Raw genomic sequence first — 13,036 nt, 5'->3', positions numbered from 1 at the left:
CATTTCATACAGCTCCCTCTTCTTCTTTATCAGAGTTGCAATATCCCTTGAGAACCAAGGTTCCTTATTCCTATTCAATTTGCCTTTAATCTTGACAGGAACATACAAACTCTGCACTCTCAAAATTTCCCCTTTGAAGGCTTCCCACCTACCAATCACATCTTTGCCAGAGAACAACCTGTCCCAATCCACGCTTTTTAGATCCTTTCTCATTTCTTCAAATTTGGCCTTCTTCCAGTTCAGAACCTCAACCCTAGGACCAGATCTATCCTTGTCCATGATCAAATTGAAATTAATGGTGTTATGATCACTGGAACCAAAGTGCTCCCCTACATAGACTTCCGTCACTTGTCCTAACTCGTTTCCTAACAGGAGATCCAATATTGCATCCCCTCTAGTTGGTCCCTCTATATATTGATTTAGAAAACTTTCTTGAACACGTTTTACAAACTCTAAACCATCTAGACCCCTAACAGTATGGGAGTCCCAATCAATGTATGGAAAATTAAAATCCCCTACCACCACAACTTTATGTTTCCTGCAGTTGCCTGCTATCTCTCTGCAGATTTGCTCTTCCAAGTCTCATTGACTATTGGGTGGTCTGTAATACAATCCCACTAATGTGGCCATACCTTTCCTGTTTTTCAGCTCCACCCATAAGGACTCAGTAGACAAGCCCTCTAATCTGTCCTGCCTGACAAAGTAGAGAGTGATTTTTTTCTTACAACATATTCATTGACTTGTGAGAATAAAATCAGGCCTATGAGGTGTTATGTAGTTAAACCATTTTTCCCAGTACAAATCAAATTGTTCCAAATTATGATTAACAGATGCTGTTATCTTCTCCATTTTGTAAATGTCCATTGTAATTTCCATCCATACATTTAAAGTTGGGCTCCTGTGATAACTATTTCCTGGTAAGGGTCTTTTTACCAGCCACCAGCAGTATATTCATTAAATATTTATCTCTTTTCAACCATTCTTGAGGTATATACCCAAAATATATGGTCTTAATTTCTAAGGGTATTTCACACTTAAAGATGTCTTGTAGGGCATTGTGTATCCCACTCCACTAGTCTTTGATAACGGGGCATTCCCAGAAAATACAATAGTTTGCATTTTGATTTCCACAATTTCTCCAGCAAACAGGGAGGTTACGATCATAATGGGATTTCTGAGAGGGTGTAATAAAATATCTTATCAAGTTTTTCCACCCGAACTTCCTCCATTTCTGTGAACTGGTACACTTCCATTGATACCTCCATATTATTGTCCATTCTTCCTCAGATATTATTATCCCTCCTTCCTTCTCCCATTTTGTTTTAATGTATGAAGTCGAATGTGTTTTAAGATTTGACAAACCCTTATACATGCTTGAAATTATTCTACTACCGTTGTCTGAATTATATGCTTTTCTAAATAGCTCTATCAAACATGTACTTGCCTTGGTACATTTTTAACCATCCTATTAACATACTGTCACATCTGTAAATATCGATAAAAGTCTTGTTTTTCTAATAAGTGTTTCTCTTTGAGCATTTCAAAACTGAACAGTGTTTCTTCTTTCATTATATTGCAAATAGCTGTTATTCCTTTAGCTGTCCAGTCCTTAAATCTAGCATCCAGTTTGTTCAGCATAAAATCCGAGTCATATGCACACCATTTAAGAATTGCAATGTCTCTCTCCAGTTTATATTCTTTCATAATAGTTTTCCATATTTTAAGAGTCCATTTCACCCATGGGTTATCAATAGTATTTATGCAACTTTGTAGGTTGTTATCAGCCAAAATTGCCTGTATGGGGATGGAAAGTATCCTCTCCTCAATGTTTTTCCATTGAGCGTCATATGATGGGTTGCACCAGCATATCACAGCTCTCAACTGTGCTGCAAAATTATAATCTCTAAGAGAAGGTAGGCCCCATCCCCCCTTTTCCTTGACCAATTGTAAAGTTTTGAGACAAACTCTAGGCCTTTTACCTTGCCATATATATCTTGATAGCATCTTGTTCCATTCATTGAATTGATTTTGGTTAATCTCTGTTGGTAGGGTCTGAAAGAGATATAGCAGTCTGGACTGTATATTCATTTTAATAGATTCAATCCTTGAACTGAGACCAAGAAATGGAATTTGGTTCCATCTTGTTATATCTTCCTTAATTTTTTTATGTATAGGATGATAACTGCATTCTGATAATTTTGCCAAAAATTTTGGCATAATGATGCCCAAATATTTGACAGACTCTGTTTGCCATGCCCAAGGATATCTACTTTCAATTTCTCTTGGTGGGTTATAGTTATATGAAAGTAGTTGGGTTTTATCTATGTTGATCCTGTATCCTGATAATTGGCTATATTGTTCAAAGGATTGCATCAATTTAGTTAAAGAGTATGTTGGTTGCCCTAGATAAACCAAAATGTCATCCATGTAACAGACCAATTTATGTTCTGTCCCTTTAATAGTAATTCCCCGATATCTTCATTTTGTCTGATGTGTTGAGCTAATGGTTCCAGATATAATGCGAAGAGTAGCGGTGACCATGCACAACCCTGTCTCGTGCCCCTTTCTAGGGTAAAGCTACTAGATAAATATCCATTGATTTTAATCCTAGCAGTAGGATTGTCATATAGTGCCTGTATAGTTTTAATAATTGTGTCATGTAGACCAAATCTATGTAAGACTCTGTAAAGAAAATTCCAATTAACCGAATCAAATGCCTTTTCAGCATCCACGCTTATCACTATTGCTTCAATTTCATTTTTTTTTATATGATCCATAATCTGAAGTGTCCTTCGTATGTTGTTTTGTGTTTGGCGTTGTTGTATAAAACCTGTCTGATCATTATGTATCAGTGTAGGGAGAAACTATTCTAATCATTTGGCCATGGTGGAGGTAAATAATCTATAATCCACATTAAGAACAGATATTGGTCTAAATGACCCACATTCCATTTTATCCTTGCCTTCTTCCAGCTGGGTGGCATTTGTGCCTTTCTTAGAGCCCAGTTTAGTGTGGGGAGCAAAACAGGAATTAACTAATTTCTAAATTCTTTATACACTCTGCTGTATATCCATCTGATCCTGGTGACTTGCTTAATTTAAGCCTACTAATTGCAGTTTTTAGTTCAGCTTCAGTTATGTCAGCAGTCATCGTTCTATTTTGTTCTTTGCTTAAGGTGGGTAACTCTGAAGAATTCAGGAAGGTGTCAATCTGGGCTATGCTTCCCCCTGGAGCTTTGGAATATAGAGTTTTGTAAAACATTTCAAAAGCTTCTTGAATTTCACTTAGCTTATTTTTTATCACTTTTGTTCTTGGATCCCTAATTCTATGAATTATATTTTCTGCTATTTTTTTTTCAGTTTCCATGCCAGTATTTTCATAGATTTAGATCCACTTTCATAGTGTCTCTGTTTCAGAAACATAAATTTTTTTCTAATTTCTTGTGTAGCCAAGCTATTAATTTAATTCCTAATTTAAAAAATTTCCTTTAGTGTATCCTGTGCCAAACTCAATTTGTGTTTTTTTTCTAGTTCCTTCAGCTTATTTTGTAACTTCTCTAATATTTTATTCCTTATTTTTTTTCTTATATGAAGATATCGCTATAATTTTCCCTCTTAAGACAGCCTTCATAGTATCCCATAGAATGGAAGGTGAAACCTCTCCCTTATCATTGAATTCTAAGTAAAGATCAATTTCTTTTTTAATTTGTTCCTTAAAATAGGAATCATTGAGTAGACTTGAATTTAGTTTCCAAATAGTATGGCACACACTATTCTAATACCCAATAATATCACTGCCTTCAGCCGTTTACCACTACTTCCTCAAGGGCAATTATTAGTGGCCTCACCAGCAATGACGACATCCTGAAAAGTGAACAAATAACAGAGAAAATGCACAGAGTGCAGCAATATACAAGTCCTATCCATACATAGACCCTAACCATAACTGGAACTTCCTGTAGATTATCACTGTAAACTATACAGTGTATAAAATACACATATGTGCAGACTCTGTTGAGCATAATGCATCCTAGATGAGTTCCTTAAACTGAGTTCATGCCATGTAGAGAAAGTTATTTACATGAGCTTCCAAAAGACACCTGATGAAGTACCACAGAAACAACTTATCCAACAGTTGAAAGCAAAGGTATCAAAGTAACAGTGTGTGGGCTAGGAGGCAGGAAATAACATTGGGGAGGTGGCAGTGGCCAGGGTAGGAGGCAATTATTAGTGATACATGGAGTTGGACTTGGGTGCAATACTGAAAGTGCAAAATTTTGTTGTAACAGTACAAAAGTCGCAAAGCAGAATCCAAAGCTGCTGTGATATTTTAATAGTGATTTTATCCCAGGTGTTGTCAACTGCTGATCATTTATTGTCTGCCGTGGGCTAATTGTTTTGCAGATGTTCTCGCCAGCAATATTAATCTCATGCGCGTACGCAGCAACAGTGTGGATCACAGAAGTTCCACTCCAAAAGCACGGCTCTCAGGTCATAAACTTGAGGATCACTCCGGAACTTTAGAAAACAGGCTGACTCCAGGGAGGACAGTTCCAAAATCAGCTTCCAGTGGAGCACTGTCACTTCTAATCTCACCTGGTAAGCGAGGGTTTTCTTACGTCCACAGTTCTGGAAAGAAATTCAGCTTCATGTTTTAGGCAGTTCCAGTCTGTGTGGGAGACAGTGACGTGTACATGGTGCACCATATGGTCTGGTTAAGTGGGTCTCAGGCCAGATAGTGATACTGGTTGTGGAACTGATTAATAAAGCATAATCAGAAATCAGATTCCAATATCTTCCTCCAAATCAGGGCTCCCAAACTTTTTTATGCCGTGGACCGATACCATTAAGCAATGAGTTCCCAGGTTGGGAACCTCTGGTACATTTCATTGTTTTTTTTTTAAAGTATGAGTGTTTGAAAGGGTAGAGAAACTAAACATGGGAATTACGTCCAGGATCAATGTTTTAGGGATGTTGAAGATGAAGAGGACAAGAAATTGCCCACACCTCTTTGGTGCTCCAGATAACTTTATACAGTCCTATGGATATGACCCTAGGAATCTGTGGGAGTGTGTTGTCTTGGGTAATAAAAAAGGGGCTCAGTAGTTGTCAAATCCCTTGACTGGAAAAATGTGGTTGGGGTGAATATTCTGAGGGCAGGCCTTGACTGACAGGGTGAGGGCACAGAGACGATTTCTGGATGCATATACCTAGGTTAGCATTTGGAGCTGGGGCAGGAATGAGATAGTGCTGATGACTGGCCCGAAATGTTGACTGTTTATTCCTCTCCATAGATGCTGCCTGACCTTCTAAGTTCCTCCAGCCCTTTGTGTGTGTTATGTAGGATAGTGCTGATTAGGTAACGGGGATATGTAGCTGTGAAAGCTGAGATTCATTGGTGGAGTGTGTGAGTGATGTAGATGGAAGCATCAGGTGAAGATTCTTGTTGTGAAGACTGGGAATGTGTAGTGAGGAATCTAGAGCCCTGACTCCTGGTTTGTTCCAAAGAATTGTGGTCTTTATTTCTCTCCCTTGAATGTGACCTTAATCTCTGCCAAGCCTATGCCCTTACTGCATTCCTCACATTGAAACTCAGTCCTCAGACTGCGTGAGAAGATTTGGATCCATTCACACAATTCACTGGCTGCAGATCTGTCTGAAACAAGCTACTATTTAACTGGCAGATGTTAATACTTCTGGTTGCTTTCCTTATTTCAGAGCTTGCCCGTGGGCCCCTGGTTGGTGCAATTTCTCAACACTCCCTTTCGTCAAATTCCTCGTCCAGGGATTCCTCTCCAAGTCGCGATCATTCACTAAATATCACAAGTCTGCGGCCTCCGATAATTATCCACAGTTCTGGAAAGAAGTTCGGCTTCACTTTGCGGGCAATCCCAGTCTATGTGGGAGACAGTGATGTGTATACTGTACACCATATGGTCTGGGTAAGTGGATCTCGGGCCAGATAATGATACGGGCTGTGGGACTAATTAACAAACCAGACATCCGAATTCCTCCAAACTGTTATATCCATAAAAATCTTTAAAATTTCAAGTGTTTGAGAAGGTCGAGAATCCGAACTTGGGAATTTAGGAGAAAACTCCACACGCAGAGACTCATGAGATTGTGGATCTCCCTGGAAATGTTTGAGATGCAGAAAAGAGCTGTGTTTAAGGGGAAGTTGGATAAACACTTGAGAGAGAAAATAATAGAATACGGTTGTTGTGATGGATGTTGATTAGGAAAAGCTCATGTGGGCACAGACCAGCTGGGACAAATGCCCTGTTCTAGTGTTGTGGATTCAGTGTAAGATAATTCCATTGAAGCATGCTGCACACAATTTAAAAGTCTCTCAAGTTCGTACTAGAGTTTGCATGAATAATGCATCATTTCCTATTTGTTGTTATTTACCAAGGAGCATGCCTAATAGAGAAACTCGGCTGACTTTACAGAGGGGAAGCTGCTTTTGAGTAATAGCCCAGACTTTGTCAGCTCTGACAATCCCGGTTGGAAAGGTTGTTGAACATAGTCAGGTTGAAAGGGTGCCCAGCCTGCTGAAGGCAAAGACCAAAAAGAGCAAACGAGGCACCAAGGAGAGGGAAGGTCAGAATGAAAGGTGTGAGAATTTGCTCAACAGGCAGTAGAAGAGGTCATGCCTATCTAGGCTGGGAGGTTTGGGTATCAAACAGTGAAAGGTTTGCAGAAATGGAGGAGTGGGCCCTAACATCAATATAGCTGTTGGTGAGGTAGGATTGGAGTTCAGTACCAAGCAGAAGGGAGAGGGATTGGACAGCTGAGTACAATGTTAGGGCATCAGGAATGATAGAGAGCATTGGGATTTTAGGATCAATAGACAGCTCAGAGAGTTAGGGTGTTAAAATGTAGGGACTGGTGGACAAATGTTGGGACTCTCTTCACCTTTGCACTGAACTGTTGTCTATGCTTTGCTGCAGAACGTAGAGGAAGGAAGCCCTGCTCACGAGGCAGGATTGAGCGCTGGTGACCTAATCACTCACATCAATGGTGAATCGGTGATGGGACTTGTTCATACGGAAGTGGTGGAGATCCTCTTGAAGGTACTGTCATTGCTGTCAATGGCCTGGATGTCTTCCAGTGAGTTCTGCATCGTGTTAATCAAAACTCTCTGGCTCTCCCTTCTCCTTTCCCTGTTCCACTAAGCCCAAGCATCTCCCATCTGGCAGCGTCTGTCCCTCATCATTTAGCATGTCATTCAGTCATTGTTATACAGGGCGGAAATGGGGCCCTTCAGCCCATCAAATCCATGATGACCTTTTTGCCTACTATACTAATCTCAAATGGTAGAGCAGAAGCGATGGGCTGAATGGTCTAACTCTGCTCCTGTGTAGTATGGGGATTTGCTTGCATTAAGTCTGGATCTTTCACTACCTTGTCTACTTAAATGTCTCTGATTCCTCCCCGCCTCTTGCAGCATGTTCCAGATATCAACCAGTCTGTGGGAAAGAAACTCCTTCAGAATTTCCTCACTCTCACCTTAAACCTGTGCCCTCGTTTTTGGAACCTCTACCAATGGAAAAAGACTCTGACTAAACCATATCTTGTATTTCATTTATCTCTGTCTGCCTCCTTTACATAGAAAACAAGCCCAGCCTATTCAATCTCTCCCTGCAACTAAAGTCCTCCAATCCCAACAACGTCCTGCTGAACCTCCTCGGCATTCCCTGCAGCACAATCACAACCTTTCCTTAGTTCAGCGAACAGAACTGCACCCAATACTGAAGTGCTGTCTAGCCAGTCTTTTATAAAGCTGAAAGATTATGTCCTAATTTTGATATTTCATACCCTGACCTATGAAGGCAGATATGCCATATGCCTTCGTCACCATCCTGTATAGCTATGTTAACACTTTCAGGGAACTATGGACTTGAAACCTTAGGTCTCTCTATTCATCGGCACTCTTTAGTGCCCTACCATTTACCGTATATATTCCATAACGATCTGACATTTTAAAATCCTGGACTACTGGCATGTGCCATTCCTCTCCGATTGTCACTCTGTCTTCCATTTTGGTCGAATGTTTCTATTGCTTATTCCGTTGCTTATTTCCTTTCCCAATTCCATGTTCCCTGTGTACATATCCTTTGTCTATGTTCAAATTAGAATATTTCTAAATTCCACCTTGTAAACTTAGTTGGGCCTTTGATTCGAGAGGCTCTGAAAGCAAGGCTGTTCCTGGACCATCACTGATAATGAACACCCTTCTTTCTGCCACAGAGTGGGAACAAGGTTGTTGTCTGTTCCACCCCACTGGAGAACACATCGATAAAGATCGGCCCTGCAAGGAAGACAAGTTTCAGGGGCAAGATGGCTCGACGCAAGAAGCGGCAGCGGAAGAGAGATGGCCAGGAAACGTGAGTCTCGCTCAGTGCTCGGGCTAATGGCATGACAAAGTCACCTTCACCATTGCATTGAATTGAATTGGATTGACTTTATTACTTACATCCTTTATATACATGAGGAGTAAAAATCTTTACGTTATGTCTCTGTCTAAATGTGCAATGTGCAATTATGGTAATTTATAATAAATGTTATCTACAACAAGATAGTCAATATACATAGAAATACAATAGTGTCAGCATGAATTAATCAGTCTGATGGCCTGGTGGAAGAAACTGTCCCGGAGCCTGTTGGTCCTGGTTTTATGCTCCGGTACCGTTTCCCAGATGGTAGCAGCTGGAACACTTTGTGATGAGGGTGATGAGGGTCTCCAATGATCCTTCGGGCCCTTTTTACACACCTGTCTCTGTAAATGTCCTGAATAGTGGGAAGTTCACATCTACAGATGCGCTGGGCTGTCCGCACTACTCTCTGCAGAGTCCTGCGATTGAGGAAAGTACAGTTCCCATACCAGGCAGTGATGCAGCCGGTCAGGATGCTCTCAATTGTGCCCCTGTAAAAAGTTCTTAGTATTTGGGGACCCGTACCAAACTTCTTCAACCGTCTGAGGTAAAAGAGGCGCTGTTGTGCCTTTTTCACCACACAGCCGGTACGTACAGACCATGTGAGATCCTCGGTGATGTGTATGCCGAGGAACTTAAAGCTGTTCACCCTCTCAACCCCAGATCCATTGATGTCAATAGGGGTTAGCCTATCTCCATTCCTCCTATAGTCCACAACCAGCTCCTTCGTTTTTGCGACATTGAGGGAGAGGTTGTTTTCTTGACAGGGTGATGACTTCTTCTCTGTAGGCTGCCTTATTATTATTTGAGATAAAGCCAATCAATGTAGTATCGTCAGCAAATTTAATTAGCAGATTGGGGCTGTGGGTGGTGACACACAGTCATGGGTATGCAGAGAGTAAAGGGGGGGGTTTAGTACACAGCCCTGAGGGGCACCTGTGTTGAGGGTCAGAGGTGAGGGAGCCCACTCTTACCACCTGCTGGTGATCTGACAGGAAGTCCAGGATCCAGCTGCACAACGTAGGGTGAAGGCGGAGGTCTCTGAGTTTTTTGTCGTGCCTGGAGGGAATTATAGTGTTGAATGCTGAACTATAGTCCAAGAATAGCATTCTCATATAAGCATCCCTCTTCTCCAGATGTGTAAGGACAGTGTTAGAGTTGTGGCTATTGCATCATCTGTCCATCGGTTGTGTTGGTAGGCGAATTGTAGGGGGTCCAGTGTGGGTGATAGCAAGCTGCAGATGTAGTCCTTGACCAGCCTCTCAAAGTACTTGCTTATTATTGAGGTGAGTATGACAGGATGCCAGTCGTTCAGACACGTTACCTTGGTCTTTTTGGGTACAGGGTCAATGGTGGATGTTTTGAAGCAGGAGGGCACTCTACACTGGGAGAGGGAGAGATTGAAGATATCTGTAAGCACACCAGCCAGTTGTGCCACGCACATCCTGAGTACTCGCCCTGGGATGCCGTCCATTCCTGCCTCTTCGGCCTCAGAGATGACCAAGCTACTGGTCACATCATTTGCAGGTCTCCTCAGGGGCTCAGTATTGGCAACATGGAATCGAGCATAAAAAAAAAGACTTAGCCCATCTGGGAGAGAGGCAGCGATGCTGGAAACTCCACTCTATTTAGCTTTGAAATCTGTGATGGTGTGCAGACCTTGTCATAAGCTGCGTGTGTTGTTGGTGGAAAGATGAGTCTGAATCTTGTCTCTGTATTGTTGTTTCGCTGCTCGATGACTTTGTGCAGATCGTAGCTGCATTTCTTGAGCTCCAGCTGACTACCGGCAATGTAAGCTCTGTGTTGCGTGGTAAGTGCTGCTCACAAACAACAGCTCATGAATGACAACCTCGAAAAGCTAATGAAAGCATTACATGATTGGCAAATTTGTTATTTGAAGCAACAACAGCTTGTATTGGTACAGAAAATGTAGTGGATGGTGTTTGTACAGATTTATCAAAGTGAATGATAAGAAAATAAGAAAGGATAATGCTGGCAAGACTTAGCAGATCGGGCAGCATCAGTTCTGAATGAAATGACATCAGTCAGAAACATTTCTATAGATGCTGCCTGATTTGTTGACTATTTTTAACCGGTCTTTTTTCTTGATTTTCTGTATTTAACATTTGAATTGATGGAGAGTTAACCAAGTGAAGAACACAGATCATGGCTGACAAATGGTTCTCAGCCAAGATAGGTTCAAGAAGTGCTGCTGCTGTGGCTCAGGTGCAATAATAGCCCCTGTCACTGTATAAACAAGCCAGTCATCAGTTTGACTTAACCACGGAGAGGCTGAAACTAACTTCACTGGGAGGTAAACCAGACGGATACTGTAGATGTCAGATGGTTAAAAATAAATAAAGTGAAGAGATACAGTACTGTGAGAAAGTCTCAGGCACATAACATAATATAAGACTTTTGCACGATACTGCACGTCGATGTGGAGTAGAGAGCGAGTTTGTAAATCTGGCTGGAGCAAAGGATGTTGGGAATGACGAGGGTGGAGTGCCGTGGGAGAGATGTGGGAAAGGTGGCAGAGAAGGAGTTCCGGAGGTGGAAGGGGTGGGTGGTGTGGGTGTAGACACATTCAGCCCTGAGACACCAGGCAAGGTCACTTGATTCCAAACAATCGGTTTATTGATCATGTTTCCTGCCCCCTCCCTTCTCCTGCTCCCTTCCCACTCGCAATAGAGACCCATATCAGAATCGGATTTATCATCACTCACATATGTCATGAAAATTGTTTTTCTTTTGCAGTACTGCAGAGCAATATATAAAATTACTACAGTATTGTGCAAAGGTTTTGGGCACATACAGTACATATACTGTGTCAAGCATTCAGTGCATGACAGTAGACAAGTAAGCTCGTTAAATTCAACCGTTTTTATTGTGATAGACACAAAAACAGACCAGTGCTAACCTAGGGAGAGAACTCACTCGCTGTCATACAGACAGGGGAGGTGACCATCATGCACCCCAGTTACAGTCAGGGTGACCCACAAATACACGAGCGAGTAACTGTATAACCAAAGCGAAAACGTAACAATAAGGAAACTTGAACTTCCAACCATAATCCCACAAAAGCATTTTAGCACAAGAACAATAAACAGTGATGGTTATCAGAAATACAGGGCGGGCTGTTGACCACAGCACCCCACCTCCCCCCACCCCAGAGTGTCACACTGCCACCACCCGAGGGGTCAGCTGTCCTTGGCAACCCCAGAGTCCATAACAAAGTCCAGAAGTCCCGATGGTGATTGACGCTGTCACATGGGGCACTGGGTAGGGGGTATTTCTGGAGTCCCCCCCCCCCCCACAAAAGGGGAGGCGTAGTTTAGTGAGGCGAGAGGCAGGGCACCGTGAGTGTCACTTTCTTCCTTCAGCCTCACTGGGGTTGGTGATGGACAAGAGCCAACACGGTGCCAGCCTGTCCCAGTGCAGTACAGGCAATCGCACCTGATATACCACATCAGAGATGCAGTCGAGCACCTCACCCAGCCCCTTCCAGTGGCTTCCCAGTTTAAGGGATAGTCTCTTTTTCTGGGAGGGGCAGTAGGCCTTTACTGGGGCCCCCACCATTGCTCCATTGGCAGCCCTAGGCTTTCGGCCCAGCCCCTTCTGGGACGTGCAAGCGTTGCAGCAGTGCCCAGGCCAGTGGAATCGTTCATTCAGCCTTGCAACCCTGAAATGGCCGGCTCCCAGCAGCCCGTGCAACAACCACAGCACCGTGACACTGAGTCTCTGGGGGATCACCAGCCAGCTGCAGGAGATGGCTTTCCCCATCAGAAAACTGAAAACTGCAACCACCTGAACAGCAATCTGTCGTGTACTCTCAGTTCCCCACTGAGAGTACAGGGCTTTGCTGTCTGGATCCAGGGTAGACTCCGGCCGCCGTCTCACACTCAGCTGTCCCCTCACCGGGGCCAGCAAGGGATCACTCACCTGCCCGCGGCAAGGTCTACCTTGCCACCGGCTGCCACCTGAAACAACGCCTCTGCTGCTTGCCTCTGGTTGCGCTGTGTTGCGATGGGCGGCTGCAGGCCGCGCTGCACTGCTGCATGCCACTGTGAGACTGGTAGTGGTTGTTTCTCCCCCTGCTGGAGAGCCATGGCTTCAGCGCTAAGGTAGAGTGCTGCCCCCAGCGCGTCCACACAGGTCCCCAGTGGGACAGCACATCCAGCCCAATGATGCAGGACTCCTGGATGTCAGCGAGCCACACCTCGTGCTCCACTGCAATGCGCAGCCTCTTCTTCCCTCACATTGCCGCACAGTCGCCGGTGACCGTAGCCAACTGAACTGCCGTCGTTACCCACCCAGGCAGGGATGGCTGGTCCATATTGGGGAGAACACCAGGGCAGATGATGGTGACGGTTGACCCCGTGTCCACCAATGCACGGCATCTGATGCCCTCCATCACGCAGTCTATGTATAAGCCTTGCTCTTCACCCAAATGGCTCTTCTGGAGAGGCGACGACGGAGGGGTTCTGCTGGTGGTCTCGTGTGGTGCTACCCGCTTGTTGTCTCCCGATGGCTGCGCTGGGCTTTGGCGTGATGCTGATGCAGGGTAGTCCCAGGCCAAATGGTCTGCCTCACCACACTAGG

General features: G+C 43.6%; 1 protein-coding gene across 2 annotated transcripts in view; it reads left to right on the top strand.

The window, feature by feature from the left end:
* LOC140188214 (microtubule-associated serine/threonine-protein kinase 3-like) overlaps positions 1-13,036 on the top strand; it is a 96,568-nt gene that overhangs the window by 70,011 nt on the left and 13,521 nt on the right. For both annotated transcript variants that reach the window (XM_072244271.1, XM_072244270.1), the window contains 4 exons: positions 4,404-4,598; positions 5,718-5,941; positions 6,950-7,072; positions 8,250-8,386. In XM_072244271.1, the coding sequence (XP_072100372.1) occupies positions 4,404-4,598; positions 5,718-5,941; positions 6,950-7,072; positions 8,250-8,386 (679 nt within the window). The remainder of the gene's footprint in view (positions 1-4,403; positions 4,599-5,717; positions 5,942-6,949; positions 7,073-8,249; positions 8,387-13,036) is intronic.

This window comes from Mobula birostris, chromosome 26 (assembly GCF_030028105.1).
Source record: "Mobula birostris isolate sMobBir1 chromosome 26, sMobBir1.hap1, whole genome shotgun sequence".
NCBI classification, from domain to species: Eukaryota; Metazoa; Chordata; class Chondrichthyes; order Myliobatiformes; family Myliobatidae; genus Mobula; species Mobula birostris.
Note: the sequence above shows the minus strand (reverse complement) of the source record. Positions and strands in the feature narration are given on the sequence as shown.